The 27,164-nt window shown below is 39.8% G+C and overlaps 1 protein-coding gene across 2 annotated transcripts in view; it reads right to left on the bottom strand.

Annotated features, from left to right (window-relative positions):
- Positions 1-496: 496 nt before the first annotated feature.
- EPSTI1 (epithelial stromal interaction 1) overlaps positions 497-27,164 on the bottom strand; it is a 50,919-nt gene continuing 24,251 nt past the window's right edge. Inside the window, exons 7-12 of one of the 2 annotated variants that reach the window (XM_082075951.1) lie at positions 17,501-17,594; positions 13,065-13,148; positions 9,671-9,744; positions 7,502-7,607; positions 2,458-2,490; positions 497-1,107 (exon numbers count right to left, since the gene is read on the bottom strand). In XM_082075951.1, the coding sequence (XP_081932077.1) occupies positions 2,470-2,490; positions 7,502-7,607; positions 9,671-9,744; positions 13,065-13,148; positions 17,501-17,594 (379 nt within the window). In that variant the 3' untranslated portion in view covers positions 497-1,107; positions 2,458-2,469. Of the gene's footprint in view, positions 1,108-2,457; positions 2,491-7,501; positions 7,608-9,670; positions 9,745-13,064; positions 13,149-17,500; positions 17,595-27,164 lie in introns of those variants that run through there. The other variant, XM_082075952.1, reaches the window with a different exon arrangement.

Consider the following 27,164-nt stretch of genomic DNA (forward strand, 5'->3'; position numbering starts at 1 on the left):
AGAGCCAAGGGCAACTGCATAGAGTGCCAGAGGAGAAAGCAAACGTAACAACATCCATGGGGCAGAAGAAAACTTCAGGTGATCCATTAGGAAATTCCCATATTGCAAGGGTTATGGAAAAACATTGTCACATGCCTGCACACTGAAAAAATCTCCTCATGAAACCTTTACCTTCGCCTAAGATGTACTTGTAAATGCTGCAGATACTTTTTTATTTTCTGCATGGTTTACCTAACGTACTGTGGACCATTCTTTTCCATTAGAAATATCTTGGTCATGCATCTGACTTTTGGAAAGCATTAAAATGTTGTCATCTGCAGAAACAGGGAGATAGAAATTAAATTTCATCAGACTAGAAGGATAAAAAAAAAAAAGCAAGAAACTAAAGCTAACCTTGCAGTATTTTTTTCCATTCACGTAACAGAAATTACCAAATTAAAACAAGTAAAGCAAAAAACTGGTATATCATATCACAAAAGATGTGGGGGAGACCAAATAAATTTCAATATTATTTCAAGTTTTATTTCTTTCATGTGTTGTATTTTTCTACAAATATATTTAAAAGATCCTGTACACAATACACACATCTGTTGCTTCTTGAGCATCTGCTGTCGAATACAATAATAAAACAATTCCACAAAATCCCCACCAAAACAAACCAAAAATCCCAAGCCAGTAACACCCTCCTTCCCATCCCAAAAGAAAACCCTCTACCTCCTTTTTAAGTTCAAGTCTCAGAGATGTTTTTGGCTTAGTACACAGCAGAAAGTAAACACAGTTATTACTGCAGCTTCTATAGCCACTCTCTCCTTTTTCTGAGATCCCAAAGACTGAGATAATTACATTCTGCAAGAGGCAAAACAATTTATTGAAAAAAATGACACATTCACTTATTAAAAATTAAAAAGGACTTTCATAATCAGCTGCTTCAAATATGCGTGAATAATGACAGCTAGAAACCAGTCTCTGCAGACTGCTCATGAAGTGGGTGTGAAGCTGAAGTCAGGGTAAGGAAAAAAAAATCACAATGATAAAAGAGCATTTTCTCAGAGCTTTTACGAGGTCATTTGGCCAAGGCCAGATAAAAGTGAATATTTCTCCAATACCCTGTAACAAGAGTGAGAAAACAGAATTAAAAATTATCTTTTACAGCAAAAACAAAAATCAAAGTCAGGTTCTCTAGGATTAAGTCCACTGGAAAATAAAGTCTCCCTTTTCTTCCACAGGTTTTAGAGCTTTTAATTATGTAAAGCCTTCATGAAGGGATTTCTATCTTTTTGTAAATTTAATTCACAAAGTGTCCTAATTATCTGCAGAGGCAATAATAAATCTTTGAACAATATATTAATGTAGCAAGCTGAGAGTTGTTTTCAAAACAAAAGTAAAACAAAGCTTATTCCATAATTATTCCAAAATCCTTGTACAGTTCACATGTAAATATATCATTGGTATTGTAGATATTGTGAAAAACAACAAAGAATCCAATGTGTTGAACTCCTTCAGCTGTCCACAGTTTACAAAACCCAATAGTATTATGGGCTGCAAAAGATGGCCATTTATTGCCCTGTGGGGAACTGCCTTTATCTACTTGTTTTCATTTCTTTAGTGAATTTGAGTTAATTTTTAATAACAATTTTATTCCTCATAAAACTGAAAAGACGACTCATGGGAGACCAACAATATTATTTAGATACCGTCTTCAGAATTCAGTCCTGCTGCAAAAATACTAAAATAACTGTTGGCGCAGAAAATGAGGAAGAAAGTCGCAGAATACCTGCATTTGTGGGAGAAGGGTTGAAAGCAAGTGGCTTTTTTAAGTTGGATTTTTTAAAAAATTCTCCTTTACAAAATCTTAACTTTCACAAAAAATAATTATGTCAAAGCCATCTCCTAAGGCAAGAATAACGTGCCAGTACCTGAACTTCCTTCAAAAGTCTCCAAGGCTAGAAGTAAAGGCTCTGCACAAATCCTTCTATTGGAACTGGGGATTAGGGTAGGGAACCCCTTTCAGAAAATAATATAGGTGCAGTGGGCCTTATGCAAAGGTCATTTGAAAAGAGAAAGGCCTTGTTTCTCCAATTCAATAGTGGTGCTTTACCGACAGCCTCCACTGATGCGAACAGTCTCCCTTTTTGCTCATGGGTTATATAACAGCAGGAAATGAACGCAGGCCAAGACAGCATCATCTGTTTTCACTGAAGACCACTGTAAGTTTGCAGAGTCGCCTCCTGCATTTCCAGCCACATTCCTCAGCTGCCCAGGTTTATTCACCCACAGTACCTGACACAGAGCATGTTGCTGTACTGAGGTTTTAGCTGGGAAGCATTTATTTTAAGATTCCCTCTCATATTACTTGAAATTTAAGCCAGATAAGCTGTCATAATATAGCTTCATATTTGGCATTTCATTAACACCAGCACTGGTACTAAAAAGAATGAACAAAGTCATTATTCTTACCTTTCTCCTCCTTTATTCTAAGTAGTTTGGCCCCTGGATTAAAGAACAACAACAAAAAAGCCTTAGTACAGTACAATGTACAAGGTACAGTACACTGACATATTTATGCAAGGAATTACGGTTGCCCAGTCGTGTGGAACTTCCTTGATTACTTGGTGCCCTTTCCTGTCTTTTGAAACTCCACTTAAAAAAACCCAAGTAAACCTTTCTACAAGACTTCAGGTCTAGCAATAAATATTTATTTGATTTGAATTCAATATGAATAGCAGGATGTATTGACTCAAGAGATAAACATATCTTGTTTTTGCTGGAAAAAAATCAATATAGAAGTGTTCCAAATATCTTCAGATGCCTCAATCTTTTCCTGATCTCACACAATTTGAAGGAGTGAAAAGTTTCTTCTGCTTCTCCCCAGACTCCCACTACTCTTTTTTAGGGTGATATTTTCAAAGGAAAGAATGATTTAGCTGAAAGCTGAGCCATGCAGAACACATCTGCATGTGCTGTTTGCCTGCCTTGTCAGAGGTAAGTCATTGAACTCAGCTGCAGCATCCCTGGACTTTCTCATCTGAGGTCCCTACATCAATGTTGATACTTCCGCTGAGTATTTTATCTATTTTCTTCCATCATTCTGCCAGCAAAGATGAGCACATTACTCTCAACAAAAAAAAAAGAAAAGAAAAACAAAAACAAGCAAACAAAAAACCAACAACAAAAACAACCAGTTTTAGGAAAAAAATTAATAATCTTTCCAACTCAGATTGTACATAGACTAACCAGGTTAAGGCTACATTAGCAAAACACATTCTTTATTAAAACAGATGGATCACACAATTAAAACATTGTGGATTGCATTCTGAAACCTTCTTACATAAACATTTCATTCTCAATATTCCCATGTTAAACAAAAGCTTTGTCTTTGTGATAGGAAACCAGCATTTTCAGTGCAACTGTATCCATCTAAAAGTTCACTAAAGTCTGCATTAAAGACTGATTGTGCATGGGAAACTGAGGCATGAATGATGGCCTTGTAACTTTACAGACCTTAGATTTTGACAGTAAACTTTGTGACATTCTTCCTCTCAAACTGGTAGCAAATAGCATAAAGTGCTGGTTGAGACTCCAAAGAAACATTCCTATGGATCATGCTACAAAAACTGAGTGCTAACCTACAAACTACATTTATATGAAATATTTTTATCCATAAATCATGTTTCCTCAAAACAGATTTATCCAGCATCCATGAAGTTCCTGTTCTGAATATGGGAAAGGAAGAGGATGGGGCTTCCCATCACACTGCACCTGTGTATTCAGGGCACAGTTGCTTCCCAGAACAAATATCTGGAATTATGCACCCACTGAAAGAGCAGAGTCAGCACCTGAGAGAACATTTCTCATTCTTATGCATGACACTGGGTGTAATGAAGACATGAAATGGGGAGGTGCAATATATCATGTTGCCTTTTAGATTCTGGGTTTACTATAGCTCAGAGAGTTTCAGCAAGACAACTAGTATTTCATTAGAGTAGATATATAAATTTCATATGTTCACAATGTGACCTCTCCCCATTAACAGAATAGACAAAAACATCCTTGGCAGTGCTCCACTTCCACGCAAAAAAATAAACAAGGGCTCTGTTACAGGCTTGCCATGCATTAGCATTTGGCCTCTGCAAATCCCTCTGAACTTGAACATGGGCAAACCCGAAAAGGAGTGAATATAAAAATGTGCAATTGTTTTAAAGTTATTCTTTTGTAAAAATAGAAGTATTTTCATTTTTAAATAAAACTGACCATTTGTGCCATTACAGTGAACAGATACTATCTCAGTCATAGGTCCCAGCAGAATAAGGATAAGGATTTAATCTTCTTGATTAAACTTTGATGTCAAAATGACAACTGTTTTTTTGTGTGTGTGTTTTGGGTTTTTTTTTTACCCTCCTATCCTATAAGGTTTATCCTTATGTTAGAGACAATGGCGGCACAAAGGACATCAAAACTTTTTTAACAGCATACAAGACTCAATGGTTTCTCAAGGGTGAAGTAGCTCACAGAGAGAAATGGAAATTCATTAGTCTTCCCATTAAAAAAAAGAAACCACACAACCACCCAGAGAGTGTCCTAGCATTTATAACCAAAAAGAGAGAAAAGATTACTTCCATGAAGATACTTCTTGAAACAACAGCTCATAAATATTCCTAATAAAATGCAAGATATCTGGAGGGCACACAAATTAATGAAAACTGGCTTCCTATAGATTAATGGAGAACTGGGCAATGCAACTGCTCTCCTCCCACTTGCCCAGACACACACAATAAATTTGTGTTCCTCTGCTCCTCTCCATGTCCCCTGGGATATCCATGTCCCCGTTTGCCTCTCCTAGCCCCCAGGACAGAGCTGCAGCTGCTCTGGAGCTGTGCCCATGCTGGTCAGCTGGAGGACTGCAGCTGGACAACACATGGAGTGCCCAGGTCCTTCCCACCACCCCTCAGAGCTGGGCACTGTCTTGGGGTCCCTCCTCTGCCCAGTCACCACTTTTCAGGAAATGTGTAGAAATTTAATTATCTTTGAGACTTTTACTCCCTTTCAAATTTGGCTAAGATTGGCCAGCAGGTTGAAAACCTTTTTACATGTAGACAGTGTGATCATACAAACCTCATTTCCTTAGGAAAGCAGGCTAATAATAACAAAAAATACAGCAGGCAGATCAATAACACAGCATGATGTTCAGTTTCTGCAAGTGAGAAACCATTGTGACTATAGAGAGTTCAATCAGGACGAAAAGAAGTGGCAAAGAGAATGAATATTTCCTCTTTGGTGCCACTGCACAGACAGAGCAAGCTCAAAAATTACCTGCAGGTCTTAACTTTGGGAACTTCTTTCATTTCTTTTAATCTTAGTATATAGTCTGACCTGCTTCAGTTAGCTCCCTTGTAATGTAAAACACCATGATGCAGACTACATGACTTGTAAGTCCCACCTGGAGTTCAATTTTTTTTCTGAAAATCCCAAGGCAAGGGAGACAAATCTCGTAATCAAAGACACTGAGGTTGCAGCCTCCAGCCTATCTTTTGAGAAATATGTTTCTTTCTTGCTCTTGTTACCAATACTCATTTTTAATTCCTTTCCATGATGAGATATTCTTTCATAGTTTACTCTTTTCCTGCTTTATTTAGTCTTCTAATCTCACATCATAGCATAAAGGAAAAATGGATAATCTAGCATTATCAAACAGAAGGCAGGTTCCTTGGGAGCCATTAAGTAAACATCAGAGTAGGAAATTTATCACTTCTACATGCAGGGTTTTATTGCATCTGTGTTTATGCATTCTTTGAAAATATATATATTAAAAAAGAAGTATAGGTTGGCTGCGTACATCACAGAGCTGTCTGTTGTTAAGACTGTGCCTAGGCTGAGTGCACTTGTTTGCTGGTACCAACACCCACCCTGTGGAAAATGACATATGGCATCTAGGTAAAGGCAAAACCCTGCTCCCCGTGCACACAATGACATGGTTTTCAGTGGTGACAGCAGGTGCTCTGATGGAGATACTTGAGTTGAAATATTGGGGATCTTGGCTGTGTCACAGACTTGCTTTCAAGTTTATCAGGAAATGGTTTACCACTTGGGATTAAGAACACAAAATTAAAGAAAAAGGAATAATTTCTGCCCTTGCTGCCGTTGTTAACCAGGCCCCTTTCAGCAGACATTACCATCTGCCACTTACTAGTTATCAGTTGGCTCTGTCCTATCTGAAGTCTCTAATTCTGCTGTCTGCAGACATGCCATCCTTCAGGAGACGGTTCAGACCTGCTACACAGAGTGCTCTCTTACTCATACTCTTTTACTAGTTTGGACATCTGTAGTTTGGCTTCCAAGAGCTCCTGGATTTCCTGGAACATGATGAACAGGCCCCACTAGTAAAGCCCCTAACCAACTGGTTTTCCAAGCAGCAACCTGTGGACCTTATGGGATGTCAATCTGGCAGGTCCTGCCCCTGCTTGGCAAGACCAAGAGAACTGCTATGCACAAAGATGGCCTCAGTCTGAGGTTCCCAAGTCCTTCACCACAAGCCAGGGCTTGCCCAAAGCTTGCAGTGATTAAGACTTTTTTTCCAGCTCCAGTATCTGGCAAACTCCAGCAGCAAGAATACCTGCATCTTCATCGTGCCTGGACTTTGTAGATGCTTGAACCCAAGTCTTCCAGGCATTCATCTGGCAAGACACACATCCACACCAGACAGTCTAGCTAGTCCAGTTCAAGCTTTTCTGGTTATCAGCTAAACATCTTTCTCTACACTGTCACGTTCACTAAATTCTCTTTGACTCTCATCCTTTTGCCGTTCAGTCTTTGTAAATCTTCCATTTTTGCACTATGGTCCTCTCAGCGATGGAATTTCAACCTAATGGAAATTTCCATGATGGGAATACTACATTTTTTTTTTTTTTAACGCTGAAGAGTGTAATTCTAAATAACAGTCACATTAATGCCTCATGAGGACAGCTGAAAAGATTCAATAGGTGTTTAACAGGCTATAATCAAGATATCTTTTCTTCAAAGAATCCTTAAAAATATTTTGTATTTTAAATTGGATGCAGTTGAGTCTTAGTCATAATTCTATAGAAGTAAAAAACTAAAAGCTGTACCTTTCATAAGATTTTTCTTCCTCCACTTTCAATATCATATTAAAATACTTATAGCATTTCCAAACATCTTTCATCTAAAGACTTTCAAAAAATCCTTATAATTTCACTACCATTGTTTTGAACTTAAGGAAGTACTTTGGATTTTGGTTCCTTGCAGTACCTTGCATGCAAAGCAACCAAGTTCTGCTGCAAGACCAGCTATTCCTCCCTCCTCCCATTTGAACAGCTTCTATATTTATGACAAGATTTCTTTTTAAAAGCTACTGCAGGCAGCCAGCCAGGATTGTAAGTTCTGTCATGCAGGCTAAACGCACATGGACATAATAGTATCTGGGAAAAAAAAAAGTCAACTTTCAAACAATCTCATTGCTTTTGCATTTTTCACCCAAAAAGCTTACCCAGGCACTGTTACTGAGGTAGTTCAGACTCCCAGAATATCCAGGTTGGCTGTTGCAATTATGTTGTGTTTTGTTCTGGAGTCGGTCCAGGAAAGCATTATTTACCCTTAAAATACAACAAAAAATAAATAATGATTGAAGGTATCTGAGGAGTTCACAAACTTTTGAATTTTAACATCCTCTGAGCATTTTTCCCTTTTCTCAGTTCAATACCCATCTTCCCATGTTTTTCAAGCCTCTGCTGAATAACCATGGAGTGGCACGAAACTGTGTGGATTGTACTTTCATTTCACTAGGTACATCCTTATCCTGTGATCAGTCTGTTTTAATTAAAAGGTATACCTCAGCTGCTGTAAGAAATGCACCAAAATTCCCTGCAGAAAGAGGACCTGCACACCACCACCCACCCCATCCAGGAGGTGAGCTGTTTCAACAATTCACCTGAGGTAGTTTTTCAGCCTTCAGTACCCAAGGAGAGTTTCTAGAAGTACTGATTTGCTAATGCAAATGAAAAAAAAAAATACTTAGTTTTGTTACTTATTGAGGCAATTTGTGTAGCTGATAACTTTCCCTACCATACAGCTTTGAAATCAACTCTGGAGTCCCACATTCAGCTCTGGAGCCCTCAGTCCAGGAAAGACATGGACTTGTTGGAAAGGGGCCAGAGGAGGCCACAAAAATGGTCAGAGGGCTGAAACAGCTCTGCTGTGAGGACAGACTGAGAGAGTTGGGCTTGTTCTGCCTGGAGACGGCTCCAGGAAGACCTTATTGTGGCCTTTCAGCACTTAAAAGTGACCTATAACAAAGATGGGGACAGACTTTTTAGCAAGGCCCTGTTGCAATAGGACAAGTGGTAACGGTTGTAAACTAAAGGAGGGGAGATTTAGACTAGACATGAGGATGATTTGTTTTTTTACAATGAGGATGGTAAAACACTGGCCCAGATTGCCCAGAGAGGTGGCAGATGCTCCATCCCTTGAGATGTTCACGGTCAGGCTGGATGGGGCTTGGAGCAACCTCATCTAGTTGCAAATGTCCCTGCTTATTGTAGGGGGATTGAAATAGACGACTTTGAAAGGTCCCTTCCAAGCCAAACTGTTCAATGATTCTGTGAGTCTAGAATTTTCTTCTACCGCTCTGTCAATCTGGAAATCATGTGCACATACAAATACATTTTCCTTCAGTATGCTTAAAATATTTTCAAACCTTCTGAAAACTGTTTCTTTTTTCCCCCCCGTTAATGCTTAGGACTGATACACATGCTTAGACATGACTGTTGTTTTAATGTTTTACAACACTTTTTGTAAGAATGATGTAAAATGCAAGATACTGGTTTATTTCTATCTAGGGACATGAGACGGACTGAATTGAAAATCCTTCATTAACTTCTATGGGTAATTATCTCAATATCTTTGCTAGAGACAAAAAGAAATGAAAACAGTATGGAGAGTGATTGCCTACAGAAGTAATTTTTTTTTATATTTCCCTAATGATAGAAAAAGAAAGAAACAAATGGGGCTTTTACTTTTGAGCTTGAGTGTTATTTCTTTTTACTAGCAGAAAACAAAGCTGAGAATAAAGCTGCGCTTCAAGATAATGGAAAGTCAGTTAAGTGACAGAGGGCAAGATGAGAAGCGCTGAGCACAGAGAGGGCACAGCACCAAGCAATGCAGCTGCAGAATGCCTGCCTGCACGGCAGCTTCTGTCTGTATTGATATCGAATCCCATGTTTAGCTCTGCCTGTTAACCCCAGTGACAATCAACCACAAAACGTGGCAGGGACAAAGTAGCCCATTCTAAAATAATGCAGAAATAAATAGATAGATAGGTAGATAGATAAAATGTTTTCCAGCTGAAATTACTGTACTAGATAAAATGTTTTTCCAGCTGAAACTACTGTACTAGTAGTTACCCATGAAACTACTAATACTTTCTACCCTATGCTATATCATACGCTGATAGGATAAAGTGAAAAAGGCACTCTCGGTCACACTGCCGTACAGCGAGCAGCTGTAATGATGGATATTAGTGGCTCATTTGAAAGCAAAGTTAAACCAGAGGTGAGATCAGGGATCCTCATTGCAATTGTCTTCTAAATCATGAATGCCTGCAATTTTAGACCCTTTCCAGATAAGAATTAAAGTGTATTCTCGCATTTTTGCATCATACCTCCTTTGTTCGTTTTGATGTGCTCTTGTCCTGGCTTCCTCTTCATGCTTTTTTTTAAATTCCATTAATTCAGTCTGGAAATGATAAAAGTAAAAAAACCAAAACAAAACAATAAACTTACTTTTAATTAACACACCAATATTGCGAACCCAATTAATTCCACACAGTGTTAACTTCAGCTATAAAGCCATGTGCCATTCCCAGAACTTTTCCCAGTAGCATTTTATTTTTGTGACAGTACTATGTTAAAAACTGAGTTCATTTTTTCCATTCAGTGTTGCAATTGCTGAGTTTTGTTTGTGCCTTAAAAAGTGGGAAGTTACAGGATTCAGACATTTACAGTCTGGGTATGCCAGACACCAGTCTGCTTCCTTTTATCCCAACCCATGGGTTTGAATTTCCTTATGGGTCCAAGGGAAAAGACAGCCAAAGTCATCTAGCAGGAGCAGACATAGCCATTGCACCTGTATGAAGGAGACGTGGCCTCCACCTCCTGCCTCCATGGGGCATGAGGAGAAGATGAGAAGGTGGGTATGTAGGATGGTGTGCTACCTCCAGCTCCCTGGGGCTCCCCCAAGGCTGAGTGAAGGGCAAATGGTACCTCTTGTTGTGGTGAAAGCGTGTGCAAGCTCCCAGCATTGCAGCAGCCTACCATCCTTACGTTATGTAATATTAAGGTATATAAATGGTGTCAAAGGGAATTATTTTCAGAGGAGAGCTGGCTCATGCAATTTTAGCCAGGACTGTGAAGGAAACACAGCTTGTATGACTCTGTTCTGCTTGCCTGCTTGTTTGTCTGGCTCTTACTCCCTGCAATGTACCCAGGAATTGAAGATGTAGATTTTTCTGCAAGGAAAATATGACTTGCAGGGTGAGGGGAAGGGATAGAAACAGACCTATCTTTCATATTTTCCATAGCAACTGAGCAGCAGTAGGAATAGGAACTAAAATAAAATTATGTGGTTAGATAAAAGCTTCAATAACTGAATGGAACTACGAAAGTTTTTTTTTTCTTTTTAAATCAATTTAAGTGGAGCATTAAATAAAAACTATGCAATAAATACATGAAGAAAATCAATAACTATGAATGTGTTGTGTATCAATATTTGTCTAGCCCTAAAAGAAGAAACAGGATTAAGAAATAAAAAAGCCAACCTTAATTTTCACTGTTTTAAATAACTATTCAACCTGAAAATTAAAACCCAGTATCTGACTTTCCAATACGCTAAGTCCTCTCTCGAAATAATGTTCTGAAATATATTGTATGTATATGATGTAGTGTTCAAAGTGTACTGAAAATTTCTAAGTCGAGCAATACATACTAAAACCCATTCTGAAAAGAAAAAAAAAAAGGAACTGACAATACCAATACGTTTTATAGCTACACTGTGCTAGGAGGTACACACAAGACTGAATTCTCAATTACTTTAACAAATACCAGTTTGAAACAGAAACGAGTCAACATATATCTGAGGGACAATTATTGGAGCCTATAAAATACATATTATTTGCAGTAGGTTTGTAAGTAGTGCATTACTCTGTGCAATAGGCAGCAGCAACTGTGAAGTCAAGGAGCATTTGGAACTGTGTACCAAGCAAGAGCAGCCTTAGAAGCAGCCAACACCTTCTTTGCAATGTGTGGAAATCATTAAAGAGCCTAAAGCCCTACATGAATCCCTAAACCAAATTAATAAAGTATGGGCATGCTAATTCATATCTGTGGTTATTTTCTCTATGGAGGAATAAATGTAAATAATAAAACCGCTACAGGCCTTACACCCATCAGGACTGGCTTTCAAAGATTTTCCTCTGTATAGTTCCTGGGAATAAGCATATAAATAACAGAAAAGCAATTAAGAGCCTCTTTTCTTCCCCCCACCTTTTTGTTTCCAGCATCCTGGTTGCTAGAATACTGTGAAATGAGGACACATCCTCAACATGTAAAGAAAGGTATCTGTGAGGGGGGATTGAGTCACTTCTCCAGCTCTAGTAGAAACTCAACGTGTGAAATTTGTTGCACTAAAATTCTGCTACTGGGGAAATAGTTTAACATTAATTTGGATGTTAGCAACAGCAGAGGCATAGCAAGAGGCTCAGTATGTGCTAATATGTTTTCAAATTATTTGCAACCAATTCTGCCCTTTCCCGTACTTGCACAGTCGGACCTGGAGTCATGACAGACAGCACAGAAGAGTGCTATCACCTTGAGCAGATGAACTTTATGTGGATATGGTACCCAAATCCACATCAAAGGGACTACAGTGGTTCGGATGCATTTCAGAAGATGGAGTTCAAACTTGTAGTTTAAGGCACACCTGCTTTTTTAGACAATTCAAAACTTTTCAATTAGGTAGTTAGCAAGGAACAGGGAAGCATACAGACTTAAGAGCAAATTTGAGTGCTTCCACATCCCCTCTGGATGCATTAGGAGAAGTGTGACCAGCAGGTCGAGGGAGGTTCTCTTCCCCCTCTACTCTGCCCTGGTGAGGCCTCATGTGGAGTACTGCCTCCAGTTCTGGGCACTCCAGTTTAAGAAGGGCAAGGAATTACTGGAGGGAGTCCAGCGGGGGGCTACAAAGATGATCAGGGGCACCATTCCCATGAAGACAGACGGAGAGAGCTGGGTCTGTTCAGCCTGGAGAAGAGAAGGCTGAGAGGGGATCTTATAAATGTTTATAAATATCTAAAGGGTGGGTGTCAAGGGGAGGGGACCAGACTTTTCAGTGGTGCCCAATGATAGGATGAGGGGCAACAGGCACAGACTGAAGCACAGGAGGTTCCACCTGAATGTGAGGAGAAACTTCTTTACTTTGAGGGTGCCAGAGCACTGGAACAGGCTGCCCAGAGAGGTTGTGGAGTCTCCTTCTCTGGAGACATTCAAAACCTGCCTGGACACATTCCTGTGTGAACCTGCTTTAGCAGGTGGGTTGGACTACATGATCTTCAGAGTTCCCTTCCAACCCCAACCATTCTGTGATACTGTGATTTGGGAAGGCAAAGCACACAGGCCTTGATTCTCTAGAAAGAGACTACTCAAAATCTGATATCATCATGAACACCTCAGTAACGATTACTTCTGCCTGAAAGAGAGGAAATTGGTTTCCTTAGCCTGTGACATCAGGTACCATGATCAAAAAGTGCTTGGCACATTTGTTTGAATGGAGAGGCGAGCAGGAGCTAGTCATCCAGATGCAAACAGCCTTGAACCCAGGAGATAATTGTCCTGTCCAAATTTTACAGCTTGGCTCATCTCTCTCACAATATTTGCAAACAGTGACTAAATCACTTTTTCTAAAGAGAAGCTCTGTGCGTAGGCTACAAGTAATCAATGTATTTAATTGGTTTCACAGCATGTAAAAATGATACAATATGCAAACTGTTAATGTATAATTACCTTCCTCCGTTGTTCTTGCTTCATTTCCTCTAATCTTCTGTTTTCATCCTCTCGAAGAGCTTGCTTATAAGCATGGCTCCTAGTCTATTGTTCAGCAGAGAATACAAACATATTGGTGTGGGGAGAGGGAGGACCAAAATCCCAAACCTTATTCCCAAGTCTTTATACAGGTAATTAACAAAACAGAAATGGTAGAATGATTCCTGTTATTTAAGAAAACAGATTAGTCTCAAGACTAGAATTTAAACAAGAAGTGGTTTAATGCCTCTCAGTCATTCAATTTGGCTGAATGTCCATCTGCACATCACAACAAGGCAGCCACAGCACATGCTGCTTCTGCATCCCAGTGGCAAGCATTAAGATATTCTGAGCAGTCACAAAACACGATCAGGATACGTGACAGTGAGGTAGGGTATTCTGGGAAGAAGGAAAAGTACTAAAAATATTACCAAGATAACGAAGCAGAAAGGAGGCATGGTAACAGAGGGGAACCAGGATTATTTCCATAGGAGTATTGGAGAGGCATTTGTGGAGGAAGGTAGGACAACAGAAGCTGAGAGATCAGGTCTGCTGAAATATTTGTGGGGCAGTCAAGAGAGCTGAAAATCTGAACTACACATGATGCATAAAGTATTCAACTGTGTAGGCTTTTATTATGACTAGCCCTGTTGTTTCACAAGTTGTAGGTCTTAGCAAAGAGCCAGCCTGCGATTAGGATCTTACAGGATCCTTAGGATCTTATACATAGGAATTTATACTGTAAAGTCTTTGAGCAGGGACAGAGCATAGCACACCAAATAATGAGCCAGTATAATTTAATACAAGAACTATGCAGGTTTGACTTTAGTGATGAATTTGCTGCAGATCTACACAATGTTCTCAAATCTTGATATATGCATGCAGAATGATACCATTAAAACGACAGGCACATAATTTGCTAAAAAGACTGAATACAGAAAGCAATTATTAATAGCTCAATTTTGAGTTGGGAGGAGTTGTTACATGTGTCCAGGGAGACTCATTCCGTGTGCAATATTATTCATTACTCTCCGTAATGGCTTGGAGAATTGTGTGGAGTGTATGTTAATCAAGTTGGAAGACAATAAAAATCTACACAGGATTGGGAACACTTTGAAAGACAGGATTAAAATTAATTATGAGCTTGATTAAATAAGCAAGCCAAAAAAGTCACCAATGACAGAGTCACTCCAAAGAGTCAAATTTGTTCATGCCCATCAAGTAATATTTGACACTGATATTTGAACTAGGTATGCTAAATTAATATCACTATCAAAGAAATTATGTCACTATCAAAGAAGTTATGTATGGGAAAAATTCAATCAACATTGCATTGTCCCAAACTTTTTTTAGACCATTAATTTTAAATTTAAAAAATCACGTAGATCTGTGCCCCCCTTTTAACATGCATGTCAGGCACTTCCTAAGCTTATCACCCTTCACTACTTAAATACATTGGTCCTGAATCTTTTTAATTACTCCGGACAAATGACAGGTGCAAGATAACATGAAAATTAAAGCTCAAGTTTTCTCACTGGTTTAGCATTTTGGTAATATGCCAAGTTTATTTAGATAACAGCTATTGGTTATGTGCCTCAGATTCCTCATACAGAGTACAGAGGCTGTGCATATGCCTACAGACTGTACCTCACCCAAGTTGGTTGGAAAGGCATTTTGCTAACTGCATTGCTGCATTATAAGCAAGTAATTAATTGATTCACAAAACTATAAAAGTGGTGCCATGCAAAAGACATCAGCTAGTATTAAAGAACAGTACAGGATCCATGGATGACTTCAGGATATTCACACAATCCATAGATTTACAAAATCTAGCACAGGCAAGGTCCTGATTCATGGGTAACCCCAAGCATTTTGGTAATATATAAATATAATAAGATTTCTGTTTCTCTTTTTGAGAAACTTTATTTCTAAATTAGGTCTGGCAACACTTTGTGACCTCAAAAGAGAGTTGCAATATTGCACTAGTATCTTAAAAGACTTTCACAATGTTCATTAAGCAGAAAAGCCTATGCATAAGCAAATTGGATGTTTAGCTGTATGTGTCTATAACAAGCTGCTGGTCACACTATATTCCTAATGGAAAATTATCAATATTAGAACACCCCCCTCGGACAATTTTAACCCTTGCTGGTAGTCCCTGAAGAATTTACGAGGACTAAATAAACATAAAGACTGACTTTTAAGTTTGTAAAAATTCTGACAGGTATAGACGTGAGGGTGATGGCTCCTTCTTTGTTAAAGGGCCTTAGCCTCGCATTTTTTCATTATAGCACAAGTGCCTCCTAAAAATGCACTCAAATTTAATGTGTAAAAACTTTAGACATTTTTAAAGCTATAAACTATGGAAAACATTGAAAGATTGGACCAGATTTCCTATACTAGTGCATTCAACTCCGGGGTCTCCAACATGAGACAAACATGGGTGTGTGGGAGCAAGACCTGGGTGGGTGGCCACAATGATGATCGGAGGGCTGGAACACCTCTCCTGTGAGGACAGGCTGAGAGAATGGGAGTTGTTCAGCCTGGAGAAGAAAAGGCTCCAGGGAGACCTTATTGCAGCCTTCCAGTACTTAAAACAGGACATACAAGAAACCTGGAGAGTGACTTTTTGTAAGGGCATATAGTAATAGGGCAAGGGGTAATGGCTTTGAACTGAAAGAGGGTAGATTTAGATGAGATTCTTCACTATGAGGGTGGTGAGACACTTTAACAGGCTGCCCAGAAAGGCTGTGGATGCCCCATCCCTGGAAGTGTTCAAGGCCAGGTTGGATGGGACTTTGAGCAACCTGGTCTAGTATGAGTTGTCCCTGCCCATGGCAGGGGGGTTGGATCTTTAAGGTCCCTTCCAACTCAAATCATTCTATGATACGAATAAACTAAGTATTTTATCTGCTTGGATACTAGTGAAGCCAAAGATAAACTATGGTGTGTAATTTGGCACAACTTATTGAGGAACCCCTCAAAAACTGCAATGAAAAAGGCACACATAGGTAGGTGAAGCAGCTAAAAGTAGGACCTGTACACCTGAAAGAATTCTGTGTTCCTTCATGCATCCACCCCTTTCTTCATAGATATGAAGACACCACACCAAAATCCTGAAATCCAAGCCAGTCCTGGGGACATGAGCTCACTTGTCTTTGCAGTTCAATGTTCACACTATACAAAAAGCTGCAGAGCTGTGTCTTTCCAACCAAAGAACAAGTTCCCCACTGTTTAGAGTGTTAGATGCTTCAAGAGGAAGGTAGAAGTGGTTTCAAAACATCTTTTCTCCCTTCATCTTGCTTGTCTGCCCAGGGCTACAAAAGAGAGTCTGAAAGTCTCTCTCCTGCAACTGACCTTGTGCCCAGAAATGCTGGGCAGAAGTTGGCTCCTTCAAGCTATACATCTGCCCACATACACTAAGATTTCTTTAGGGTTTTCAGAGACACAAAATGACTCGAGGAATCGAAGCGCAGAGGAACCTGTTTTCAGTATCACTTTCCCTTTCCATACAATGAAGACCAGGTGGAGACACTAGAGGCAAAACGGAGCTGTCATATATTGTTTGCAGCAATCCCTATAATGAAGGGTCTTGCACATTTCTAAGGTTTCTGAGGAAATACAGAGGTAAATCTTTCCATCTCTTTACTTAACTGTTGATGTTCAAGGTTGTATACAATAGATGGCTGCCCAGATCAGATAATTCCAAGTTTCTGCTGACTAAGGACTATTTCTTGGAACAACAAGTTCTGTCCTGTTCTCCGTCTTTCACCAATTACAAACCTCCCTAAAGGAGAAATAATTCTGTCTCAGAGTTAATATTCATCACCACAAGTTTTTACATCAGTAGGAAAGCTTGGTTTAGACACAAAGAGACTAATAATATGTGAAAAAAAAAAACAACTTCTGAGGCAATTAGAATAATGAAACTTAAGCGAAACTTCATCTATTTCATAATTACATTGATACTTACCAGGCTCATTCAAACCAGGAAAACATCACTAAACAGTCTATGGTATCATTTTGGGGATTCAGTGAGAAATAAGCTTCTCTTCTGCCTAGATTTTCAATGCAGTAAAACACCTGCTGACATGAACTAGTTGAGATTTCATAAAAGCTTGCCACCAACAGATGTGTACAGGGCACATTTAAGATTCTGATCTGACCTTAGAATATAAATCTGGCTCTCATTTATCAGAGAGAGATCTGTGAGTAATAAAGGCAGTCTCCTACTTTGTAGGATACTCTGCCAGTGTGTAAGAGACAACGCAGGCAAATCTCATTCAACAGAAAGACTCCTTTGTACTCACTGACTTATGTCTAGACAATTAAGCTCAATTAGAATATTCTAATATTACACTACTGACAGCACCTGGAAAGCTGACAGAAAATATAGCACATGCCATGGTTTTGCTTACCCATGCTGTAGATTCTGGGCCACGAGCAGCAATCTGACAGGAATCACTCTTTGGCAAACCCAAGTCCAATCTGTTCAATAATTCATTGGTTTTGCTACGAAGAAATCCAATCCAAATAGAATTGTTAGTGCTTCCATAAAAATAAATACAGCTTTTTATTCCACTCTTGGAATCTAGCCTAGATATTTTATCATATGACTGCTGAAAAACATCACAGGTGGAACAAAGGGTTATGGAGACAAAATTAAACGGGACAGAGGATACAGAACCTATATTGTGTATAAGACATTTGCTGGGAGGACTTTTTAAGCAAACAGCTCTTGTCATTTGCATATTTGGGGTCTACAGTGGCCATGCTTGCTTTCCTTGTTGTAAAACTCCTAAAACACAAACTCGCATATCATTGGACTTCATCAGAATGCAACTGCTTCACTGAATTCTTGCAAATCATTCTACCAGATCTATAAATCTCGAGTAAGTGATTTAAAAGATTATTTTAAGGAATTTTCTTTTATGATTAATACAATGGAGCCTTACAACAGGTTACTTCATCAAGCGGAGAGACTTCGAAGCATTTTGTATCATTGAAAAAAAAAAAAAAAAGCTTGCCTTTAGTTGATGCAGAATTGCACAACATTGTCGCTTCTTATTCTGGCAAGGGCAATTTTATTTTTCCAATCGCATCCCTTATAAATCAGATTTTCAAAGTAGCATCACTTCGCTCACAGTTTTAATCAGTTGTGGTTAAACAAAGTCACAAGCAACAACGTAAACAGATGTTAAGGTGTTTCAGAGCCATGACCGGGAATCAGTTTCCTAACCTGCAGTCCCAGGAATGCAAGTCCCAGATTCAAGTCTTTGCTCACTCAAAGGAAGAGAATTAGAAGAAAGAGGCAATTTTACTTCTGTATACCGCTGTTGAAAGCATGAAAGTACTGAAGTGAGAGCAGAACGAGTGCTTCAAGAGGCATTCAACACAAAGATTTTCTCTGCTAACTGGGCAAACAGCTAGCTCTGCAGGGGAGAAGATACCACTACCAACAACAGCTACTTAACCTTGGAGAAAAAACCTTGGATGCAAAGCGTGATGATGACTAACTGCTGAAACAGACTACCAAGCATGTTTCTGTCTTTCACTCCATGTTCTGAAACAGTGAGTAGACGCATGTTTGGAAAATGCAGAAAAAGAACAAGAACCCACAAGTGCTTCTCTGCTATTCTACACAATAAATAAAAAAAACCTGTTACCACTTCAGGTACAGAGTACTTGCTCAAGCTGTAGCAAGCTATGCTTTGAGAGTCTCAGCATTCCCAGTTCACTCCCTTTCCTTCATCACCTGGGCAGTTAACATGGATCTCAGCCAATGAACAATACAGAAAAAAACCAAGTGAAAAATAAAGTTCCCCAATATACAAAGCACCTGTACATCAAGGTTAAATAAATTAGTAGTCTTCTTACGCAAGTGTTAAGTACACACTTGTGGTTGTTTTTTTTTTTTTCTATGAAAGATGAGTGGTTGAGTGGTGAGATTGCACAGAATAATTTTGGGAACCTGATGTTTTAAATTGCAGATTTTGTGTTACTCTACCTATGCTAAAACTGCTAAAATAAAGACTAAGAACTTCTACAGAGAATCTGGATAGATTTGAGAAGGTTGAAGTTCTGCAAAGAAATATCTGGCAATTTGGGGGTATACCCGGATGTCCTAGTTCCTTATGGGTAGCAAAAGAATGACATGGGGTATCTGGGAGTTCTCATTACTTGCATAAAAATGGGGTGAAGGGTGAAGATACTGTAATTCCCAGATCAGCACACTGATAGATGAAAAGCTAACTCAATTTCAGTATTAGAAAAGATGATTACAGGAGTGGAAGCTTCTCAGCAAGACTATACACTGCCTCTGAACACAGAAAACACCCTACTAGACCAAATTAAGTAATACATTAATGAAGTGCCCCTAGCACAAGAAAGTGACTTTGGTTTCTGAACCTGACTAAAGACAAACTCAGTCAAGTCAGTCATATATGCTAATTTGTTGTGTATAATCTCTATGGAAACCCAGCAATGCATCTGAAGTTGCCAGACTGTCAAAATATTGCCTGAATGTTATTTTTCATAATATTAGACTTGTAACAACACAGAGCATAGCATAAGCCATGCTGCAGAGAAAGGGGGAAGTCAAAGAGATGACAGTTCAATTAATGTTCCAGTGAGGAAAACATTATCCCCAGAAGGAAACCAGCATATCGAAGTGTCCATAGGTATCCCATGTTCAGACAGTTGGAGCAACATCTCACTCGCTTGCTAAAACTTTAAGGGCTAATCAAAGACACTACGAAAATGTGTTCCTCTAAAGTAATTATTAACAAAGAAAGAAGAGCATGAGCCAAAGAAATTCCTTTCAATGCAGCAGCATCCTGATACCCTTCAAAAACAGCTAGGCAAAAGGAGATACAAAATTTAGACAAACCAAGAAGATGGCACCCTCCTACCAGGCAACTAACCCAAGCTTTGACAATCTCTAAGCATCAGGCTGGAGGGAAGCGAGATCTTCAGAAGCGCTGGTTAAACTGGAGTGACCATATAAGGGTATTTTGTCTTTGTCAGTAGCCCCATTTCCTATTACAGTGTTGGGAACAAGCCTCTTGCTCTGTTAATTAAAATAGGCTACTCCCATAGGTGGTACATTTAATAGCACCATGCAATACTCTTAGCATGGGAACTCAGCCTTCTATAATGTGGTAACAGCTCCTGGAATAGTTCTGACCTGTTCCAAATAGCACTTGCCCAAATAACTCCTGGCTGCTGTCTAGGAATCAATATCAGACACCAGTAACTCCCAACAGGCACTTTGGATACAACTGCCCTGTTTTGGGAGGTAAAAATGTCTGCTAGCAACAGAAGCAGGCAGTCTTAGGCTTGTTGGCCTCAAAAGTGACAGTGATTGACAGTGTAGAATTTATTAGTACAGATGCAGCTATGGAGGTATGATGCACAATACTGGATTCGGGGGCTGAAAAAGTCTTAAGGGCTGTCATAGGAAAATAATGACTTTGCTGCCAGGATCATTGAGAAATGTGCTGGGAGGGGTCAGGGCATGACTGTGGAAATCAGCCCCTGTTGCAGATGCTTTCTGTGGGTTCTCAGATACACAGCTTTAACTTTTCACAAGTATTCTTCAGGCAGAGTCCTTTCTTAAAAGCTGTTAGGTAAATGCATATACTTGAAGCTCAACAAGCACATGTAAAATGCAGAAACATGAATTTGCTGAGAACTATGTAATTTTGGGATTTAGAGCTGGCACCCTGCACCCACAAGCCACTTGTAGATCAGGTAATCCACAGGCATTTCTCATTGTTTGGGACTCAATGCGTGCGCTGCCCGCATTTCCACTGGGGTGAGACATGGGGGTGGATGTAAAAGCCAGAGTGAGCCGAGGTTCCTCTGGCCTAGCTAGGAGCTGCCATGCTCTTACAGGGTCACCAGCCTCGACAGCCAAGAAGCAGAAAGCTCCACAGTTGACCCCACCATGCAACTGTGGAAGATCTGAGAACCCACAACTGATCTTGTTGCAGGACCTGAGGTCTAAAATCCTGTGCAGAATAAGGTCTTTAACTTTGTGTATCATTTGGTCTTAACTCCTGTCACACCTATAAGGCAAACAGAAGAGCCAGTCCTGAAAAGGTTTCGTCCTTAGGGACATGAGGAAGGACATGGACTCAGGCCCCAGCATCTGCTTCCACCCAGGAGCTGCATGGCACCACTTGCTAAGCTTTTCATTTGCAACTGTATTCCTCTCAGAAAAAAGATGTAAAGAAAAGAATTTTTCTGCCTACGCATAAGGTTCTTGGATTTAAGTCTGGTTTACAGACTAACATTAAGAATGCATAAATTAAAAAGGCTTTTTGTAATCTTCATTACTGCTTTCCAGTGCCCAGTGGCACCTAATACTTTTGCTTTAATTGATGGATATTGAAATGCCAGGGTACAGAAAAATACACTGGCTTTTATGCTGGTGCTTTTGGGAAAAAAAAAAAAAAGCAGCACAATACTTTTGCATATAACATAAACCTATTTCTCTTGACAGGTTTTAAAAGATAATGGCCACTCTTATTACTACTGAAAAAAAGACAGCTCCTGAACTTGTTTTCTCAAGCTGCGGGATCTCCAGCATTACAATTCTGCTCTAATGAATGTCCACAAGTATGCTAAGAGACATTCAGAAACAGCAATAAAAAATAAAAATAAAGAATCACAAGCCAGGTAAATCACTATAGCCATTTCAGAGAAGAGACAACATGACTAGTGACTAAGCCAACAGAAGTAGCATCTAGTCCTGAATGATATGGACTCATCAGCCAGTAAACAATGCTAAAGTAGTATTTCACAATTTTCTTCCAATTCAGCTGAAAAACTAAGAACTGTGCATAATGCACACATAGTGTTAGTTTCACACATCTGCCCACAAGTTTCATGATTTTTTTTTAAAAAACAGCAGGACTCCCCCTGCTCGAAAACAAAACCAAAAAATCAAAACTGAATTTCGTGACCATGAGCCAGCACTGTGCCCTTGTGGCCAAGAGGGCCAATGGCATCCTGGGGTGTATTAGAAGGGGGGTGGTTAGTAGGTCAAGAGAGGTGTTGTGTGTTGCCAGATGCATCCTATCCAGGCACCTGCTCTGACCCACAAGCCAGGCTGGATGGTACTAGGGCTGTTGCTGCTCCTCTGGCACATGGCCTAACAACATAAAATGTTAAAACAGAGGGAATTCCAGATGTCAATGCAAAGGTTGATGAGATTGTTGTCCATTTATGCAGGTTTCCCATAGATTCTATGTTAGGAGATAAAGAAGGAGACCCCAAAGTGAGGTGTAGTTGGGATTTTCACTAATAAGAATAATTTGCTGAAGTGGGTATGAAGCTGAAGAGCCGATAATAGCACTTGTGAAAATAATCCCACCAATGGTACATACTTCAAAATTAAGCCGTTAAGAAAGTTGCAAGTGGCTTTTGCTGGTGTAGGATTACACATGCCTCCTCTCACATCCCCTCCTCTTTGCAGAGATTTACCACAGCAAGAAGTTTAAAGGTTTTAAATAAGTTCAGACAGCTACAATCAGCTGCCATGTTTCCCACAGCTGGGTCATAACAAGGAGCAAGGCAGAAAAAACATGTCTGTCAGCAACAAGCACATCCTCAACTGCAGGTCTCCTGTACCTCAACTCTAACCCACACCTGCAGGACAGAGTCCACTTTTGGGTAAGAAATAAAAAACAAACATCAGCTATGTGCAAAATTGTCAGCATGAAGTAATGTCCATTTTTTGGTGTCGCTGGGGGGATTAATCATTTGCTGGAAGCTATAAGGTGAAAAATTACAATGTGTAATAATTAACCCATTAAATTCCTGTATGGTGTTGATGGTTCTTCTGCTATGCCCTTTACTGGGAAGAAAGGCCAACCTCTGGGTATTTAGCTCACTTGCTTTCCAGCACAAACCCTTCCAGTAGCCACATACCAAGCTTAATGCAGGATTCACAGACTTGACTGGGAGTGATCCACAAGCATACTAAGTAGGACTTGAACAAACCTAATGATAGTGATCAAAACTCTGCTATCTTTGGCTGGTAGGCTTTCTTGTTTGCACGTTCCTGAGTTTGTGTTCCTGTTCTTGGGGATAAGAACAAATAAATGTGGTACTAGTTCATTTTAGGTATAAGGCTTCAAGAAAGTATAAAAATAGGTTTTAAAAAAAAAAAAAAAGCAACTTTCTCAGCAGAATTATTTCCATCACTTCCCACCCACGCCAAAAACCGATCTTTCTTGTCAACCCACTGCCTTTTTTTTGTTTTCCTGACTGGATGAAATAATGCAGCTGGGATATTCTTTCCTCCCACCAACTCATCCAACATTCTTGGAAGTTATTTTAGACATCAAGCTTCATCTATTATCTGAAGTAATAAGCATAAATCTAGTTTTAAGGAAAATGCAGTTTTGTATATGTCTATTGCATAGATCTTCCATTCTGTGTGCTCCATCTGCATGTGCAATCTGCTTCTATATTTTCAGCCAGCTTGCATGGGCAGATTAATGCGTACAATTAGAAAGCAACCTCACAGGCGTTCAATAAACTGCCTTCATTATTACACTCAAGAGAGTCCCTTTGGATGTCTATAAAAGCCTAGTTTTCTGCCTGTTAGCTAAATAATTGACAATGTTTAAAATAATCAGGAGCAAATGAACAAAACTAAGACCATTGTGGTGAAAAGAAGCAAACAAAAGACTTTCAAGGCTGCAAACCCTTTTTGTGTGAGCCCTCTTTCATTCTCTCTGGCAACCTGTATTAAAAGTCTGGTCAGGTTTACATTTGCACTTCTGTGGGGAGAATTTGTTACCAGGCTGCTGTTTGAACCACACATCATAGGAGACTGAAAACGGGCAAGGACACTAGTATTTATCCTGTAAAAATAGATAAATAAATAAAAATTCTGTTTTGATTCAGGTTTCAGCTTCTTGCATTTTATGACTTCTGAGAACACTGCTTTGGCAGAGAAGCATATATCAGCTTGGTTTGGTGAACCTCCTGCATTGTGTTTGGAATATGCACTTGGAGACACTATGGCAAATTCTGTTTCCAGCTCCAAATTCTGAGCAGAATATATTGAGTGCACACATGTACCCGAGAGCAGCAGTGCCAGGAATTTTTACAGGAGTCAAACCTTCACAAAAACAGAGGCACAAAAATGTAGCAAAGGGAAGGATGAAGTGATACAACAGCCATCCTGTACTATTAAAAACTAACCCTACGTTCTAGACTGCTTTTCCCATTACATAAAGAGGCAGATGGCTATTAGAAAAGCAGTGAACCACATCCAACACTACTGTTTCTGGGAAGTTGAATCCAAATTAAATAAAAGTACCTTACTAGAGAGCTGGGTTAAAACCATATGGTGAGACACGCTACAGTTCAGGCACAGATTCATACAGCCTGCACAGCAATCCATCCCTCATTACTGTTTAAATAGCAATTTTTGTGTCCTAACTAAAGAGCTATGTCCTGAAAAGTTCTAGGTCAGCCGTCTAACCTCTTCTTAATTTCCATTTGGAAAGATAGACACTCAGTCCTTTCCTCACAAGGATTAGCAATTGCAAAATATGGGCTACAGAAGCATTCATTCCATTTTAATGTACTCTGACAGAAACACAGTCTCTGCCACAGGCCATCAAAGCAAAATGCATCCAAGACACCATAACTCAGAAGAAAGGACTCCATTTCATGTTTAAGTAGCTTCCAGCAGAAAAGCTCACAGGTACTTCTTAGTTTCTAGATCTGGTTTCTGCAGAGGCAGAACCTCAGTGACACTATCACTGATAAATCCCTCAAATGCTTCTTCTCTGTTAGTACAAACCACAGCAATCCTGCCATGCAGTAATTCCCCCAGCCCAAAGTCTGCTCTTGTGTGCTCTTCGGGCCTTTTATACACAGCTACTTTAGGAGATACCTTGTGAGTTTTGTCCATGTTAGTCCCCTACTTGAGTGCCCTTGAGTCCCCTTGAGTCAGAGGAGCTGCTGATCCCAAAAGAGAGAGACTTGCAGACTTTTCCACAACACTCTGCATGTGTGTCTAGACCTCATTCTCACAAGGCACAAACACATACTAAAGCAGCTGTGATAACAGATACAATTGACTTTCAGGGGCCAGTTGTACACAAAGAAACTAACAAGACTTTCAAGAGATAGGAAATAACGGTATTCTGCAGACAGTGGACAAGGTTGCAGATAATTTTCCCTTTTGGTATACACTTCCTTCGTGTTACAACCTTTGAAAGGGGATTTCAGTGAGAAGTTCTTGTTTTTAATAGTGACAGGAATTTAATCAGAAAAATGAACTTCTGGTCAGTATAATACTTTATTGTTAGAGGACGTTAATGACATCAGAATCTTAAGTGCCTTTCCTTATCAAACAGAAGCGGCACTTCATACAAAAGAGGTACTGATTGGGCTGTGCCCCATGGAAGCCAATACAGCTAGAGGTGATGATCAATTTTAAAAGGTTTCCCCCGCTAATGAGATTGCTGGTAGGCATTGATCTCCTCAGGAAATGGTGAAGTTGCAGCTACAGATGCTTACAGAGGACAGACTAACAAGGCAGCTTATCTTTTGAAATGGCTCCACAGGCCAAGACTTTGCAGAGGTCATTGCTTTATATGCAGCACATGACCTCCCTTCCCCTCTCTCCCAGCAAGCAGGGAAAGAGATCAAAATACTCCAGCAGAGACAGCGAGGAAAGGGGCACAACCTCATATTTGTTCTCTTCGTCTCTAGACATAAGGTCTTGGATGATGGAAGTAATGAGTCACTTGGTTTTGCATAGTAGGCAAAAGCACATCTTTAAATACCAAGCACTTTCATGCAAACATGTCTCTAATAACCAATAGATAGTACTTCAGTGGAGTTACCTCAAAGATCTGAGGTGTCACACAGTATCTTTCCATTACTCCTGGATATCGTGCTCCATAATGGCAATGTATCTTAGCAATGCAACCTCAACAACATCCAGAGGTAAAGATTCCTCTACCCACCAGAGGATTCCTTCAGACCAGGGAAGGCACCAGGGGCACACTGTACAGTGTGGGATGTTTTTGCCCAAATGTGGGGGACTACGGTGGGTCCGTGGATTCCCTGATGGAGGGCATGGGAACAGAAATTAGCCTTGAAGATATTAAGGCCTACCCCTGAGAAAGATGGGAGTAACGGAGTATCTGGAGATGTTAACGATGTACCTGTGAGAGAGAAGGGAGTAAAAGAGTAACATTGATGATAGCAAAAATAGCCAATGAGATGTTACTGCTGTAACTTGTAACCAATAGTGAAGAGACACATGAATCAGTAAAACTGTATAAAAATGCACTTGTGGCACTAAATGGAGGTACTACTTTCATCCTGGAAGAACTTGGTCTATGTCATTTGTCTGTCTCAGCCACGACACCCAACCCAAGTTGCATTCACTGTAGGTAAGTTCTCATCTCACTTTCTTCAGGTGCAGTATCTACAGGGCCCTCCTGTGTATTTTCAATACAGTACACACAAATAATCTTCTGATAATTGAACATAATCTCAAGCAATGGAGCTCGACAGTCCATCTTCACCTTCAGTTGCACCAGTCAGTTTGGTTTCCTAAGATAACATCAGCTGAATGCTTGCAAGGCTTTCCTAAATCAGTGGACAGAACGGCTGCCAGCTGGTCTCCTTCTCAGTACCCAGGCACCCTGAGCTCCTACACCACCTGGGGACCACCCACATGAAGGTGTTTCAGAGGCTTTGGGCCTGCTTTTGACAGCACAAAACTTAATTTTAATGGAAAAAGTGCTGATCAGCAGAATTCATTTCACCCCATGCAGAAAAAGGTACAGACAGGGAAGGTGAGGGAAAGGAAGAGATATGTATCTGTTTATAACTGCATAAACCTTAAGACAAAAATCATATTAAATGGAAGATAACCTTGACAATCCCCTCAGGAAAAAGCAAGTCCCATAACTGAGGACACTGTGCTGAAAAGACCTGATGACTTAGGCTCAAAGATCATGAAGGTACTCAAGTCTGTTGAAATAGGCAGAGACCTAATGCTACACAGGGTCTTCAGAAAACCTGAGGCATCAAGGT

The sequence above is a fragment of the Streptopelia decaocto genome (assembly GCF_964273445.1).
Source record: "Streptopelia decaocto genome assembly, chromosome: 1".
NCBI lineage: Eukaryota > Metazoa > Chordata > Aves > Columbiformes > Columbidae > Streptopelia > Streptopelia decaocto.